General features: G+C 41.6%; 1 protein-coding gene across 3 annotated transcripts in view; it reads right to left on the minus strand.

The window, feature by feature from the left end:
- Nucleotides 1-15,955, minus strand: part of UBE4B (ubiquitination factor E4B) — a 95,560-nt gene that overhangs the window by 49,146 nt on the left and 30,459 nt on the right. Inside the window, exons 1-4 of one of the 3 annotated variants that reach the window (XM_015565903.1) lie at nucleotides 9,330-9,417; nucleotides 4,110-4,186; nucleotides 2,521-2,608; nucleotides 1,374-1,518 (exon numbers count right to left, since the gene is read on the minus strand). In XM_015565903.1, coding sequence (XP_015421389.1) covers nucleotides 1,374-1,518; nucleotides 2,521-2,607 — 232 coding nt within the window. In that variant the 5' untranslated portion in view covers nucleotide 2,608; nucleotides 4,110-4,186; nucleotides 9,330-9,417. Of the gene's footprint in view, nucleotides 1-1,373; nucleotides 1,519-2,520; nucleotides 2,609-4,109; nucleotides 4,187-9,329; nucleotides 9,466-15,955 lie in introns of those variants that run through there. The other 2 variants (XM_006766743.2, XM_015565904.1) reach the window with 2 other exon arrangements.

A 15,955-nucleotide genomic window follows, 5' to 3' on the forward strand; every position in this document is an offset into this window, starting at 1 on the left:
GTAAGATGGTAACGTTAGGGAACTGGGTAAAGTGCATGCAGAAACTCCCTGTACTCTCTTAATACTGTTTTAGAAATCTAGAGTTATTCCAAAATACAAACCTCATTAAAAAAAATTATTAGAGTGCAGTCAATGAGTTACTGCTGATCTGTATTAGCTGTACAAAAGTTACTCCCAACTAGAGGTTAGTTTATCACACTAGAAATCAACTGGGTTAGTATTCCTTCTCCTGTATATGTTTTATACACAGTAAAACTATCAAGTACAAAGTTCAAAGTATTTTATGAAGCGTCTGACTTCTAGTCACCGTCTGGCTTTTTGGAGCAGATTCCCACTGCTAAGCTTCCTTCTCACTCTCCGCAGCTCCCAACTGCTTTACTGTATGTAGGTCTTTAAATACATTTTAAACATCACTACATAAATAACAGCTCCGATGCAGGCAAGTCTTATCTGATTTGGTTATTAAAAATTATAACTTATAGCCCAGCTGGTGTGGCTCAGCAGTTGAGCATCAACCCAGGAACCAAGAGGCCATGGGTTCGATTCCCGGTCAGGGCACATGCACAGGTCGTGGGCTCGATCCCCAGCGTGGGACTTGCAGGAAGCAGCCAATCAATGATTCTCTCTCATCACTGATGATTCTATCCCTCTCCCTTCCTCTCTGAAATCAATGAAAAGAAAAGAAAATGCACCTAATGAGGGACTAAGTGCAAGGCACCCTTCGTGGCACTGGGAAGGCATCAGTGAGAAACCGGACACAAATCCCTGCCAGCAGCACTGCTGTGATGTGCAAGAGAACACCCTTGCCCACCTCCCCTACCTCTTCTGTATTCCAAATGGCTGCCATGCTGAGTTTTATTACTTTGTTTTAAGTGTGGTTTTAGTGCAGCTTCTTAAGATAGAATACTGGGAACACAGCAAAATATCAGTCTGTCCAATCTTGCTAAGCAATTGAATTCAGCAGATTTACTCCACTGTCTACAAAGGACCTGGGAGGCACTGCAGGCAGGTACAGGCCATATGGAGGGCCTCTCTCAGGGTCCCTGCAGACTACCCAGAATGCTCCTGCTTTGTAAGAGGTGCTGCTAATGCTCCAAGCATCTTCTTTGTACAAAGGAAAAAATATCAACCCTGAGACAATGGACACTATTAACTTATTTATATAATTTTCTTTTAGAGAATGGTAAAAGTAAAAAAGAAAAGTATTGATAAGATCAGTGGGAAGTGGCCATACATCAGAGCCCTGACCAAGAAGTACCCCTGTACTCAAACCCCCACCCAGGGTGGGGACAGCAGGGAAGGGCAAGAGCTTACATTCTCTTTCTCCCTTAAGGACAGGACTCTGAAATAGGGCAGCTGAGCTAGAGTCCTACCTTCTTTTGGGTTCTGCTTAAACTGTGCAGAAAGAGAAGAAAGAAAGATGACATCTCTGTCCCGGTCCTTCCAGGAGACACGAAAGATCTTACAGACCAGCTGCAACGCCTGCTCTTCAGATACTTCAGAACCCGACGGCGGCTCCTTGTGAGGAAGAAGATTTGGGGGTTAATTTCAAGTGGTGGGAGGTCCGAGCTAGACTTCCATAGAAATACTTAATCCTGACTTAATTCATTTCAGAAGTGCATAGAACTATTCACCTACTGACTTAGAGAAAGAGAAACTTTTACTGTGACGTGAGAGCTACACTTTGCATAACACTGAAGAACTATACAAAATGAAGCATCACACTGCTTCCACTGCAACTTCTAACAATCAATGTGTGCTGCTGAACACTTACAACTTACTGAACAGAAAGTGATCCAATTGCCTACACCAGTTCTACACCACACCAGAAACAGCAAAAACCCACAACACCGTTTCTAAATATAGAAACTGAACTCAGATGATAACAAAATATGAAGACTTCATGTTTTCAAGAAGTTTGTTCTTGCTACTGGGTCCCACATACTGTCTGAATTTCCAGTCATTTTCCTTGGAATAGTCCCAAAGACATGACTGATCTACTTGCTTAGGCCAAACACCAACAGAAAACATTCAAATTAGCTCTGAATGAATTCCTATTACAAACCAAATTTCCTGTTGGAAACATGGGCCTGAAACAAAGATAAGGGAAGAATTTTATCAGTTAAAAGGACTGAGTTAGGCCAGCTGGAGTGGCTCAGTGGTTGAGTGCTGACCTATGAACTAGGAGGTCAAGGTCGATTCTGGTCAGGGCACATGCCTGGGCTGCAGGCTTGATCCCCAATGGGGGAGTGCAGGAGGCAGCCAATCAATGATTTTCTCTCCTCATTGATGTTTCTCCCTCTTCCTCTCCTTTCCTCTTTAAAAGACTGAGTTATACTTCCATTAGTAAGGGCAGGCTGGACTACTCATTTTTCCTCAAAATGAAAAACCAATCACGTGACCAGGACCTGGTGATTGGGTGGCCACTCTTAACAGACTCCGCAGATAGGAGACGTGAGCGCTGTTTCCCTGTGTCATGTCACCTGTACTAAAACAGAAGCAAGGCTTCCTCTTACCAACCTTGTCGCTGAGGCTCCTTTTTTCTCTTCGATCATTTTCATCAACTTCCATATTTTCAATTCCTGAATCCACATCCACCTGGGACATGCTTTAAGTACAAAAGACAAATAAGTCTTTTACCTTCCATAAATGCACCCAATGTCTCAGCCTCTGGCTGAGGAAGTTTTTAAATATCAATCAAAATCAGTCAGGAAAGCGAAATATTAAAGGTTCATCTTTTCTTTCTATTAATTCTTTAAAGAGCTCTCTTCATATATTAAGATAGAAACATTCTATGATAATTTTAATATTTTTCCCAAGTTGTCATTTTCTTAGGCTCACTTTCAAAAAAATAGAGCATATTTTCTATATACAATCATTCAGAGCCTGATTATAAAATCTAGTTGAGAACATATAGTATTTTTCCCCACATTAAATAAATAAGTGTCCCAGGACCATTTATTGAAAAGACCATCATTTTTACACTAATATGAAGTCACCTATTCATATGTCCTATTATACAGTATATGTGTGGTTTTTTCTGGACACTGGTTTCTGTTCCATTAGACAAGCTGTTTGTCCCTGAGCCAACACCACGCGGTCTTACTAAAACTTCACACTAAGTCTGGATACGTGCTGGGTCAATGCCTCCACCTGGTTCTTCTACTTTAGGAGCGTCTTGGCCATTCTTGACCCTTTGCTTTTGCAAACAGAACTAGGAATTAGCTTGCCAGGTTCCTTAAATATTCTGCTGGGCCCTAACCGGTTTGGCTCAGTGGATAGAGCGTCAGCCTGCGGACTGTAAGGTCCCAGGTTCGATTCCAGTCAAAGGCATGTACCTTGGTTGCGGGCACATCCCCAGTGGGAGATGTGCAGGAGGCAGCTGATCGATGTTTCTCTCTCTCATCGATGTTTCTGACTCTCTATCCCTCCCCCTTCCTCTCTGTAAAAAATCAATAAAATATATTTAAAAAAATATTCTGCTGGGATTTTGACTAGAATTTCACTGACTTCAGAGATCACAGTGAGGAGAAATGGCATCGTTATGTTACTGAGTCTACCCATGGTATCTCTCTCCAAGTATTTAGGCTTTCATTAAGGTCTTTTGATAAACTTTTATAATTTTCTCCACAAGTCTTTCACTTCTTTCACTCAATTTATACCTATGTACCATATATTTTTAAATGAAATTATGAATGGTACCTTTTTAAAAATTAAGTTTTCTAATGTTTGGTTGCTGCTAGTACACAGTAATGTAACTGATTTTGGACACAGATCTATTTTAAGCAACTTTACTTATACACAGGGCTCACTAGGTAATCATTTTATCTTTGAACAATAAATGTTTTGTTTCTTCCACTCCAGTCCCTACTTGTTCCCTGCACGGGGTAGGATCCCCATGGTGAAGAGAAGCAGAAATAGCAGCCATTCTTGTTCTCATTACTGATTCTAAAGAGAGTTTCTAACGCCTCACCACTGAAAATGAGAGTGCTGCAGTTTTCTGGCAGCTGTTCTTTGTATTAGTCAGAATAAGACAGGCTCTGCCTTGGCAACACATATACTCTGAAATCTTAGAGGCTTAACACTATAAGGGTTTATTTCTTGCTTACGCAAAGTCTGGTGAGAGTGAAGCATCCTGACTTCATCTTTAATCTATGCCATCTGCAATACGCAGCCTCCCAGGTCACTGGAGCAAGAGAAGAGAGGGACGGAGGAGGAACATCGGCTCAACTGCCTTTCCTACAAGTGACACATGTCACTTCCTCTCACAGTCTATGGGACAGAACTAGTCACTTGACCCCAGTCTAGCTGCAACGGAGCCTGGAAATGCAGGGGAAGGTATGATTATTTTGTTAACTCTATCTCTGCTATTGTCGGTTTAAGGACGCACCTTTCTGTGCCCTGTTTGTTAAAATTTTTATCATCAACTGTTGAAGTTTAGCAAAATTTGCAATGGCTTTTCTCTTTTATAATATGGTGAATAATATTTATAAATTTTCTAACATTAAAGCACCCTTGGATTCCTGACATAAACTGAAGTTGATCATATTATACTGTACTATATCATATCACATTAACCTATAAAACTATATGAGCAAGGTTCTTTTGTTGAAAATTTTTAAAATACTGATTCAATTTATTTCATGTTTTTTTTATTATTATTCAGGTCTTCTTGATTCATTTTGGGAAAAATACGTTTTTCTAGGAATTTGATTTTCATCCAACTTTTCAAATTTATTTGCATTTGTATATTTACACTTTTCATGGAATTCCCCCTTTCAATAACAAATATTACTGAGCGCCCATCCTATGTAGGGCTTGTGCTAGGTGTCTGAAATGTCAGTGAACAAAAAAGACAAAAATAAATAAATACATAAATCACTGCGTCATGTAGCATACGTTCCATCTAGAGACAGAAAGGGAGTAAACAGCCTGGCCTCTCGGTGGCTCAGTGGTTGAGCGTCGACCTATGAACCAGAAGGTCACAGTTCATTTCCTGGTCAGGACATATGCCTGGGTTTACGGGCTCGAGCCCCAGTAGGATGTGTGCAGGAAGCAGCTGATCAATGATTCTCTCTCATCACTGGTGATTCTCTCTCCCTCCCTCACCCTCTCCCTTCCTCTCTGAAATCAATAAAAAAAACCCAAAACATTAAAAAAAGAGAGAATAAACAATAAACATAAATAAGCAAAGCACATAGTATAGTGAGTGCTATGGAAAATTTAAAGAAAAAAGAGCAGGGAAAAGGCGACTGAGAGTGCAGGGCTTTCTGCTTGAAATGGGGTGAGCCTCACTGGGAAATGCCAGATGAGCAACAACATGAAGGCGGTTACCCATTCATGCCCAGGGGAAGCGCATTCCAACCAACGGGTTCTTAGTCCCAATATTTCCTTGTATTCTTTTTTTCCTTTTTAATATATTATAGCTTTAGGTTTTCTTCTAAGGACCACTCTAGCTGCAACACGCAGATCATGATTCATAATATTTGTTACTGTTCAGTTCCACATACTTTCAAACTTCCATTATGATATTTTCTTTAACCTGTATATAGAAGCATACTCCATTTCTAAAATTTACAAATGCCTTAAAGTTTTTTTAAAAAAGGTTTTTGCCCTAGCTGGTTTGGCTCAGTGGATAGAGGGTCGGTCTGCGGACGTAAGCGTCCTGGGTTCAATTCTAGTCAATGGCACATGCCCAAGTTGCGGGCTTGATCCCCGGTAGGGGGCATGCAGGAGGTGGCTGATCAATAAGTCTATTTCATCATTGATGTTTCTCTCTCTCGCCCATCCTCTCTGAAATCAATAAAAATATATTTATAAAATAAATAAGTTTTCCCCCCGTATCAATTATCAAACCTAATACTAGTGAGAAAACATGTACGATTCTGACTGTTGAAACTTTTTGGTCAGTGAGTATTAGGAAAGCAATGTGTATTCTCCAACTGTACAGTGCAAAGTTCTGTATCTTTCCACTGGATCAAGCTTGCCAGCTGTGTTGTTTAATTTGCCCATAGGCTTACTCATATTTATTCTCTTTAATCTATTGATAAATGATCTATTGTTAAAACACTCCCACTATGACTGTGTCAATTTCTTCTAGTTCTGTCAATATTGGCTTTATTGCATATTGCTGTTATATTACTAAGTACATAGACTTTCAGAACTGTTAAATCCTACAGGTAAACAAAACATTTGTCGTTATATAGTGCTTACGTCTAGTAATATTTTGTGCCTTAAAGTCTACTTCATTAATATGCTTATCCCAAGTTTCTTTTGTTTACTTTGTTTTGTTTGCCTGGTATACCTTTTATGATTTTTTTTTTTACTCTTAACCTTACTTCTCTAACCTAATCTTTCAGATATTCCTTTTATAAACAAGGATAAAGCTGGGTTCTGTTTTGTTTTCAATACAACCTATTCCTTCTCACTGTGATTTACTGTAATTGCTAACATATTTTCATTTTTTTGACCAGCTTATTTTGTGCTATTTGTCTTTTTAGAAATTTGTTTCTTCTTTCCCTTTCTTTGAATTGACTTAACTTCACTCTCCCACCTCCTCACTATGGTTCCATACTTCCCTTTTACTGGTTTGGATGATATACTCTATTTCATTCTATTAGTGGCTACCCTGAACTTTAATCAAGTATTCTTAACTCAAAATCTAAAAGTTGGCCAGTGTCTTAAAAAAAAAAAAAAAAGTTGGCCAGTACCTTTACTCCTTTCTCAAGTATAAAAGGACTTTAGATCTTGCTTGGGTCAACGAACCCCCTAAACGCCCCTTACGACTAACCTGCTACTGCTGGCCAGCTAAATGTTAGACATATCTGATTTTTCTACACTGTTGTTATTGCTTTATACCATCAGTGTTTATTATTTTCTTCACTCACCCTTCCTTCTTGCATGTCACACATTATTCCTGAGATCATTTTCCTTCTTAACTACATCTGTTAAAAAAGTCAGGGGGCCCTAGCTGGTTTGGCTTAGTGGATAGAGCATTGGCCTGTGGACTGAAAGGTCCCGTGTTGGATTCCAGTCAAGGGCATATGCCCCGGTTGCTGGCTCAATCGTCAGTTGGGGGAGTGCAGGAGGCAGCCGATCAATGGTTCTCTCTCATTAGTGATGTTTCTATCTCTCTCTCCCTCTCCCTTCCTCTCTGAAATCAATAAAAATATATTAAAAAAAAAAAGTTGGGGGTCTTTTAGTGGCAGGTTATCAGGTTTTTAATCTATTAATGTCTTTATTTCACCCTTGCTCTTAAAAGATTGTTCCACAAAGGTACACAATTTTCAGTAGACTTCCTGTTAGCATTCAATGCTATTACTCCAACATCCTCTGGCTTCCATCTTTGAGACATCTAATAGTTGTTCTTTTGTAGAGAATCTCTTTTCTGACTACTTATAGGTCTTTGGTATTCTACAATTTTATTAAGAGATGTCTAGATAGAAATTGCTTTTTGTTTAACCTGTTTGTGAGTTGCTGGGCTTCCTGAATCTGAAGATTCATATCATTTATCAACTCTAGAGAAATCCTCAACCATTTATCTTTTTTTAAAAATTATAATTGACATTCAATATTATTTTATATTTCAGCCATTTATTTTTTGATAATGGCTTCCAAACCAGTAGAGGGAAAAATGTCTAATAAGGAGAAAACTGGAGAATCTCTCCAAGTCTCTCTCCTCTCCTTTTAATGTTTCTATTAAATATATATTGAATCTGTATATTCTACATCTCCATCTTTCATATTTTTCATCACTTTCTTTCTTTGTGGTATACTCTGGGTAATTTCTTCAGCTCTATCATTCCATCTGTTAATTCTCTCTTTAGCTATGTCTAATCCTTTGTTTAACTCGTTTCAATTTGAATTATCTTTTCCTTTCTAAAAATTGTATTTGGTTCTTTACAAATGTGCTTGGTTGTTTTTATAGTCACCTGCCCCTTATGTTTTCAATTCCTTTTTTAATTTATTTAAATATACATATTTTATATTCTGTACCTGATCATTCCAAAACCCTAAAATCTCTAGGTGAAATCACTGTTGTCACTAATCTGTTGGCTGTTAGTCGTGGTGGCTGTTTTCTGCTGTGCTTTGTGATTTTTGACCATGAGCTAATGTTACTTGGAAATCTTTCTAAGGAAATTCTCTGAAGACATGATGCTTTGTGTTTTCTTCTGGTAGATGCCTTGGTTCACTGTATATGACGATTCTTAGCTTGAGGTTTTTTAGACTATATATACCGATAGTGTGAATCTAGGTGCTAAACCCAGATGAAAGTTACCTATTAGCCATGAAATCACAGAGTTGACTTGATTAAAAAAAAAAAAATACATGTATTGCCCAGTCGGTGTGGCTCAGTGGTTGAGCATCAGCCTATCATTCTCTGTCAGGGCACATGGCCACGTTGTAGGCTCAATATCCAGGGGAGGGCATGCAGGAGGCAGCCGATCAATGGTTCTCTTTCATCACTGATGTTTCTGTCTCTCTTCCTCTCCCTTCCTCTCTAAAATCAATAAAAATATATTTAAAAAAAGAAAATACATATAGTCAAAGCAAAGGTTATAAGAACAAAACTGTTTTTACTCTATGGGGTTAACTTGATCTTTTCCCTGAGAGTGCGACCTTCCTGAACTCTTGCCTAATGTGTGTGGTCTCTGATCCGGTTCCTCACCCCCAACTCACCCAACTACCGAAGCTCTATTCTAGTACTTCTCAACCTTTTTCATATTGTAACACACAGAGAAGATAATATTTGTCTGGCCTGCTGACATAAACAGAGGGGGCAGCTTAGAGCAGTGGAAATGGGTCTTCGAGTTGGGGTGGGTGTCTGGCTGGCCCATGGAATAAAGAAATCAACACCTCCGCCACTCTATCACCTGGCCATGGTGCACTTGCAGCACAGGAAGGCTCTGCTCCAGGGCACCCTGATCCTTATAGAGCTCGCAGACTGTTTGGCTCAGCTAGATCAGTCCACTTATTGAGCTCCTCCACCTTTTAAATGTTCACTGATCAGCAAAATTTCAAAGAAATATTTAGGGGCTGACAGATGATGCCAACTTTGTGTTTATAAAGACATTAAAAAACTAAAAAAACATTTCTTACCACCTACACCATTATTTCACAAAAGACATTTCAACACCAAAAACATAAAAAGGTATAAAGAACACTTCAGAATAATACAAAGACCTTTAAGTTTAATAAATTTAGCTCTAATTTGCTATGGACTGGCATGGATCTCTGGGCTGGCATCTGAGACTAATGACTAGAGACTAAATTGAATGGATCTTTCTCTTTCCATCAATACACTCTATTGGGAAATCGGCTCACTTTACCTTTTCTCACAAGAGACACCATCTATATCCATGCTCTGGGAACGTGAGAGAGACTGCGATTGCGTTTCAAGGCTATTGGAGGGCGAGCTGCTGAGAGAACTGACTCCTTCACTGCTCTGGCTTCGATGGGCTACTCCTGGGCAGAAAAAGACATGAAAGATTAAATCCCACATGAAGTAACAGTAAAACCATTTGTAATGACAACAGTAAATATACACAATTAGTATCCATACCATTGTGACAGTCAGCAATTGAAGAATCTATAATAATAAAAGGGTGATATGCAAATTGACCGAAAGGCCTAACAACCATCCGGATGACCTTCTGGATGAAGCCAGGGCAGCTGCCGGGGTAGCCGCCGGGGCTGCAAGGGCCGAGCGAGCCCCTTGCACGTATTTTGTGCATCGGGCCTCTAGTTTCTAATAAAAGATTATACTAAATGCAAAAGTAATATTAAATCATAGGAACATTAACAATTAGTCGAACTTATCAATATACATCGTAGAGGTCAGTAACAGAGCTGTATCTAATATCTAAAACTGATTCCTCATCACCTTCTTTTTCACCAATTTAAACTGTGATCCTGGAATACAAATTAGCCTCCATCACAGGCCAGGAAAACCCTTGAAATGTACCAAGAATAAGATACATTAATGAAGGGCTATAGAGACCTGTAGAGGGAGAGGTGTGATCAAGCAAATATACTAAAAGGTTAATGGATAGATGGTGGGTATATTGGTGTTCATTGCAAGGTCTTTAAAGGCAGGTTTTCATAGAATTTTAAAAAGTACTTTAACTATGAATATCCAGACATCTGCAAGTACTTTTAAAAATAGAGGGCATAAAAAATACAAAATACAGGGTGTTCCAAAAAATGTATACACAGTTTAACAGCTGATACCTCAACTGATGTGTCTTTCTTTTCAGATGTAACCCATTGGGATTAACAGTGGTATTCAACGTGTATATACATTTTTGGGACACCCTGCATATACCTATTGTGGTGAAAGGAAAATGAGACTTACAATTTTTCAAAAACAACTTGAGTTACCAGTTGTAGCTGAAACAACTACCAAGTGGATAACATTTTAACCATCCCAGCATTCCAAGAAAGTAAAGTTGCCACCCTCTAATGTCTCTTCACTGAAGAATGTTACAAAACATTTATCCACTCCTGATAGCAGGTATTAACATATACCTGTTAATTAAAACTTCTGCAGGGCTCATGAAGGAAAAGAGAAACAAAATTGTCAGTGTTCCTAAGTAGACTCAAGGGAAATATGGAAAACATCTAATGTAGTGAGAATTCTGAGAAGCTTGTGGAAGACAGCAAAACTTTAAATTCATTAATTCAAGAAGGGTAATGCAAAGTAGGTTTTCAGTAAATATTTACTGAAGGACTAGATAATAGAGCACCGATAATGTCCTTAGGAGAACATTAGTTTACCTTGCACAGTGAAAGGTCTGACAATTTTTTAATAAAAATTAATCAATAATAAAACTCAACAATTTTTATGGGATAGCAGTTCAGCAGATTTAAAAACCCCACCTGATAAAACCAGGCTTAGAATAAACCGGAAATTACAGTACGCTGTCTGAAAACCTGCATTTGTAAGATCACATACCACAGCTATACTCTGTGTACAACAGCCCATAGCAGTACAATGCCGGAGTATTCCACCCCGCTAATGGACTGCATCCCAGTGTTTCCATAAGACAGCCAGGAGATCATCTGCATCCTCCTGAACTCGCCATGTGAGCCTCACACTCTGGGTCAAGTGGGGCAATTCTCCCAGAATTAACTATGTTTACTAGTTCCTCCATCTGTACAACCACATGACCCCACTCCTTTCTGAAACTTAAAAATCAGATGGTCTGACTTTATTTAGGATCAATATGAATTCAATATCATGAGTAACAACCAATCAAAGCACTTGTACAAAACACTGCGCTGTTCTCAAACCACACACGTGTCTGTCCTCACCCTCTCCCACCCCTAACTTGAGAACTCACTGCCAGGAGGCCAAGCTTTAAGGCGTGGATAGCACCCCCTGCATGTCCATAAAACCAGACATTAGAGAATTAAAACACAGGCCACACCTCTGATCCTCCTTTAGAAGATGAGTAAAATCTCTACGTACCAAATTTTAAAGAGTGAGGGTGTGTATGACAAAGAGCGGAGAGAGCCAGGTCTGCTCAATAAAATATGAATTACGACTTTCAAAATGGCAGCTTCCCAAACTGCTATGGTGACTAGGATCTTGTTAAAGGTAAATTATGCATTCTGTGTGGGAAGGCTAGATTTTTTATTTAATAGGGTTTTATTTTTGTAAGATTTTGCTCCTAGCATTGAAGTATTTCCTGAATGATATTCCCTTTTGGGTATAAACCAAAACAAATGCTTATAGTTAAGCTGCAACACTAGCTCTGTTCCAGTATTTCTCTTTCTCTCTCTCTCTCTCTCTCTCTACTCTCTCTCTCTCTCTCTCTTTCTCACACACACACACACTAATTTTATCTTCTTGAGATTTTTAAAAAATGTTTTTTCAATTGTTTTTAGAGGTAGAGGAAAGGAGAAGGAAAGAGAGATAGAAATATCAATGATGAGAGAGAATCACTGATCAGCTGCCTCCTGCACATGCCCCCTGGGGATCAAGCCCACAACCTGGGCATATGACCTCAACCACTGAGCCACACCGGCCAGGCTTGAGATTTCCTTAAGCTACACATGCTGATGTCATTTTGGTCATTTCCTCTTGTGACTGATTAATTGAGCAGATCTTTTATTCGGTGCCCATCATGTGCTACCACTGTTAAAGGCACCGGGGACAGAGCCTGCGCCCCATGGAGCTTACACTGTAGGAGGGAAGGCAGAGAAAACAGGACATGCAGGTAGCACATGTGCCACATCCGCCCAAGAAAAACGATCTGTGTCGGATAGAGGTTGTGGTTTTAGGGCACCCAGAGAAGGTGTTACTGAGAAGGTAACAAATAAGCATCTGGAGAGTTAAGCAAAAAAGCCTGTGGATTTTAGGGCATGAGCATTCTAGGCACAGAAACGGAAAATATAAAGGCCCAAGTAGGGATCACGCCTGGAATGTTCCAGAACAGCAGGGAAGCCAGCATGGCCAGAGCATAGGAAGTAAGAAGAGCAGTGAGAGTGGTGGTCGGGGCGGCAGCAGGGTCAGGCCACACGCAGCCCTGGTCGGGGAGGACTGACTTCCACTCGGGGAAGGCAGGGAGCCAGTGCAGGGTTTTGAGCTGACGTGACCTTTTTATGAGGGGATTGTCTTCTGTTTGTCTTGTTTTGTTCTGCTTAGACTTGTTTATTTAATAAATTCATGTAAATTTGTTTCTCCAGTCTGCCAAGGACATGGCCAATAATATCTACCTGCATGTGATTAGGAATAATGGTGACTATGCGAGAAACACAATTAGGACTTCACAGCACAGAGGCACTGCCAAGAACTAAGAGCTGTCTAGTCTTTCTGTACGTGAGTGTGGGCATCAGAATGAGCTTGCTGTAAAACTGACGCTGTTTTATGACCTGGTGCTTATGCTTTAGAGCAGTGGTTCTCAACCTTCCTAATGCTGCGCCCCTTTAATACAGTTCCTCATGTTGTGGTGACCCCCAATTTCATTGTTACAAATTGAACATAATTAAAGAATAGTGATTAATCACAAAAACAATATGTAATTATATGTGTTTTCGATGGTCTTAGGTGACCCGTGAAAGGGTCGTTCGACCCCCAAAAGGGTCTCGACCCACAGGTTGAGAACCGCTGCTTTAGAGGGACTCACTGGCTCCACACTGAGGCCAGGGAGGGCCTGGCGAGACCAGTGAGGAGGCCCCCAGCATCCAGGCAGGATATGCAGGTGCCTCGGACCTGGGTGGCAACAGGATAGGTGAGGTGAGTTGTGAGAATCTGGTCAGGTTCTATTTTGCTGATGGACCTGGAGTAGGGGCCAGGAATCTAGTCCGAGGGCCACATCTGACCCACTGAATAAAGCTTTATTGGAACACAGCCACGCTCCTTCATTTACATATCATCTGTGCCTGCGATTGTGCCACAGGGTGGAGAAGAACAGCTGTGGCAGAGCCTGCACAGCCTTCAAAGCCTAAGTTATTACTGCCTGGCCCTTTCCAGAAAGAGTTTTCATGACCCGCAACTAGAATATGAGGTAAACAGAGGAGATAATGCTTAGGCTTAAGCAAGTAAGAAAGAAGAGTTGTCATTTATAGGGACGGGGTCCTGGGGGAGGATGGCATGCGAGGAGTCATCAGGACCTCGACTGTGGACGTGTTAACTGTGGGATGGGTACTGGATGATGTTTGAGTCTGAGGCTCCAGGAACAGGTCTGAGCTGGAGACGAGCTTAGGAGTCATCAGATTAGAGACAGTAAAGCCAAGAAGCCAGATAAATCAGTGAGAGAATAAACACAGGAGAGGATGAGAGCTTAACTACTAAGTCCTGGGCACCCTCACATTCAGAACGCAGAGAAATCAAGAGCCATGCAGAGAACCAAGAAGAACAGAGGCAGGAGGAAGCCAGGAGTGTGGCGGTCTAGAACAGCGGTTGCCAACCTTTCGGACCTCACGGACCATCAGTGGTCCGTGGACCATCAGTTGGTGACCGCTGTTCTAGAAGATGAGAGGAAAGCATTTCAGGAAAAGAGGGTAAAGCCAGGCGAAGTGAAGCTGACAGGTAAGATCAGATGGTGACTCAGAGACCACGGGCCTCATCTGAGGGATCGATTCAGCAGAGGGTGTGAGGGCAGAGGGAGGAGAGTGAGCACAGGCAACTCGTCCCGAAGTTCTGTGGTGAATGGGTGCAGAGATGTGGGTGGAAGCCCGCAGGGGAAATGAGATCAGGAGTTCCCCCCCTTTTTTTAAATCCTCCCAGAGGATATGTTTATTGATTTTTAAAGAGAGGAAGTTTATTTTTAATCCTCCCAGAGGATATGTTTATTGATTATTAAAGAGAAGAAGGGAAAAGAAACATCACCCAACAGGAAACCAAACCTGCAACGTAGGCATGTGCCCTGACATGGAATCGAACCTGCAACCTTTCGGTGTATGGGATGACATGCCAACCAAGTGAGCCACCTGGCCAGGGCAAGAGTTCCTTTTTATTTATTCCCATGATGGGAGAAGGAACAGAATGTAAATGGCTACTAAAAAATAAAAGTTTTTTTTACTTGAGCTGGAAAATCAGACAAAGCAGGAGAAATGGGGCTGCTGGGCAAGGGCTCAGAGCAGGTGGGAGGAGCTGGGACCTAGGGTGGGCCTGCAACGAGGGGGGTGGCAGTGCAAGCCCGTCAGGAGGTCCTTTCTGCCGCATGTTTTCTCCAGGAATCGGAAGGCGGGCCATCAGCTGAGAGTGCGCATGGAGAATGAGGCCGCAGACTGCAGAAGGTAAGGAGTAATTAGCAGAGTGGGGAAGGAAACCAGGAAATATGGTACAACTGCCTGCACTGTTAAGGGTGCACTTGGTTTGTGGTCATGAATCTGAAATGAGACAGGCAGCACGGTCTGGCTTTTCTCTAGCCTTGTTCACTGCACAGGGGCATGCTGGGGTGAGCGCTGCTGGTCCCGAAGAGACAGCGAGCTGCGCCCAGGAGTGCTGAGGGGCCTGCCAGGAGCACAGAGCTCTGCGTTATCTGCCTGACCTTTCCTGATGCAGGGAGGCTCCCCATCAAACCAGTTCTCCCTGGACAGTTTCTAGCATTCCTGGTGGGAGGGGCGTGGGAAGGAAACAGGACTGGGGGAGGGGAGATGGCAACCATGGGGAGACAAGGAACGCTGCCTCCAAGGAAAAGGTAAAACACAACCAGAATCTCAAACCCTTCCCCTACCAGCGGCCCAGCACAGCTTGTCGGAGTGTACAGAGGAGACATTGCAGGCAAAGGCACTGTTCATTACTAACTGATGATTTAGCCTGAACTGCTCTCACTTTTCTAATGATGTATAAGCATTTATTTTTACATAAGGAGGAGGCTACAATGATGTCTACAACAGAAACTCTGTAAAACACGTTTATTTTATTTTAAAATATGTTTTTATTGATTTCAGAGAGGAAAGGAGAGGGAGAGAGACAGAAATATCAATGATGAGAGAGAATTATTGATCAGCTGCCTCCTGCATGCCCCCTACTGGCGACTGAGCCCGCAACCTGGGTGTGTGCCCTTGACTGGAATTGAACCTGAACTATTCAGTCTGCAGGCTGATGCTCTATCCACTGAGCTAAACCAGCTAGGGCGGAAAAACACTTTTAATTGACTAGTCAACCTAAACAAGACAGGTTATTCAGAGGGAACTAAGGCAGAGTGCATTAAATGACTACAGAACTAGAGAAACCAAGATGGCGGCATAGGTAGACACCGGAAATGGCTGCCTCCCACAACAAATTCAAAAATACAACTAAAAGACAAAACGGACATCATCCAGAACTACAGGAAGGCGGGCTCAGTGGACATTCTACAACTAGAAGGAAAGAGAAAAGCACACTGAGACTCAGAGGAGTTGCGGAAGTGCAGAGGTACGGAGGCTCGAGCACACGTGGTAAGGGCTGGCGACTGAGGATGTGGCTGTCTTTTGAATCAGGAGGGAGCCACAAGCCCCCGAC

The sequence above is a fragment of the Myotis davidii genome, unplaced genomic scaffold (assembly GCF_000327345.1).
Source record: "Myotis davidii unplaced genomic scaffold, ASM32734v1 scaffold299, whole genome shotgun sequence".
Classification (NCBI taxonomy): domain Eukaryota; kingdom Metazoa; phylum Chordata; class Mammalia; order Chiroptera; family Vespertilionidae; genus Myotis; species Myotis davidii.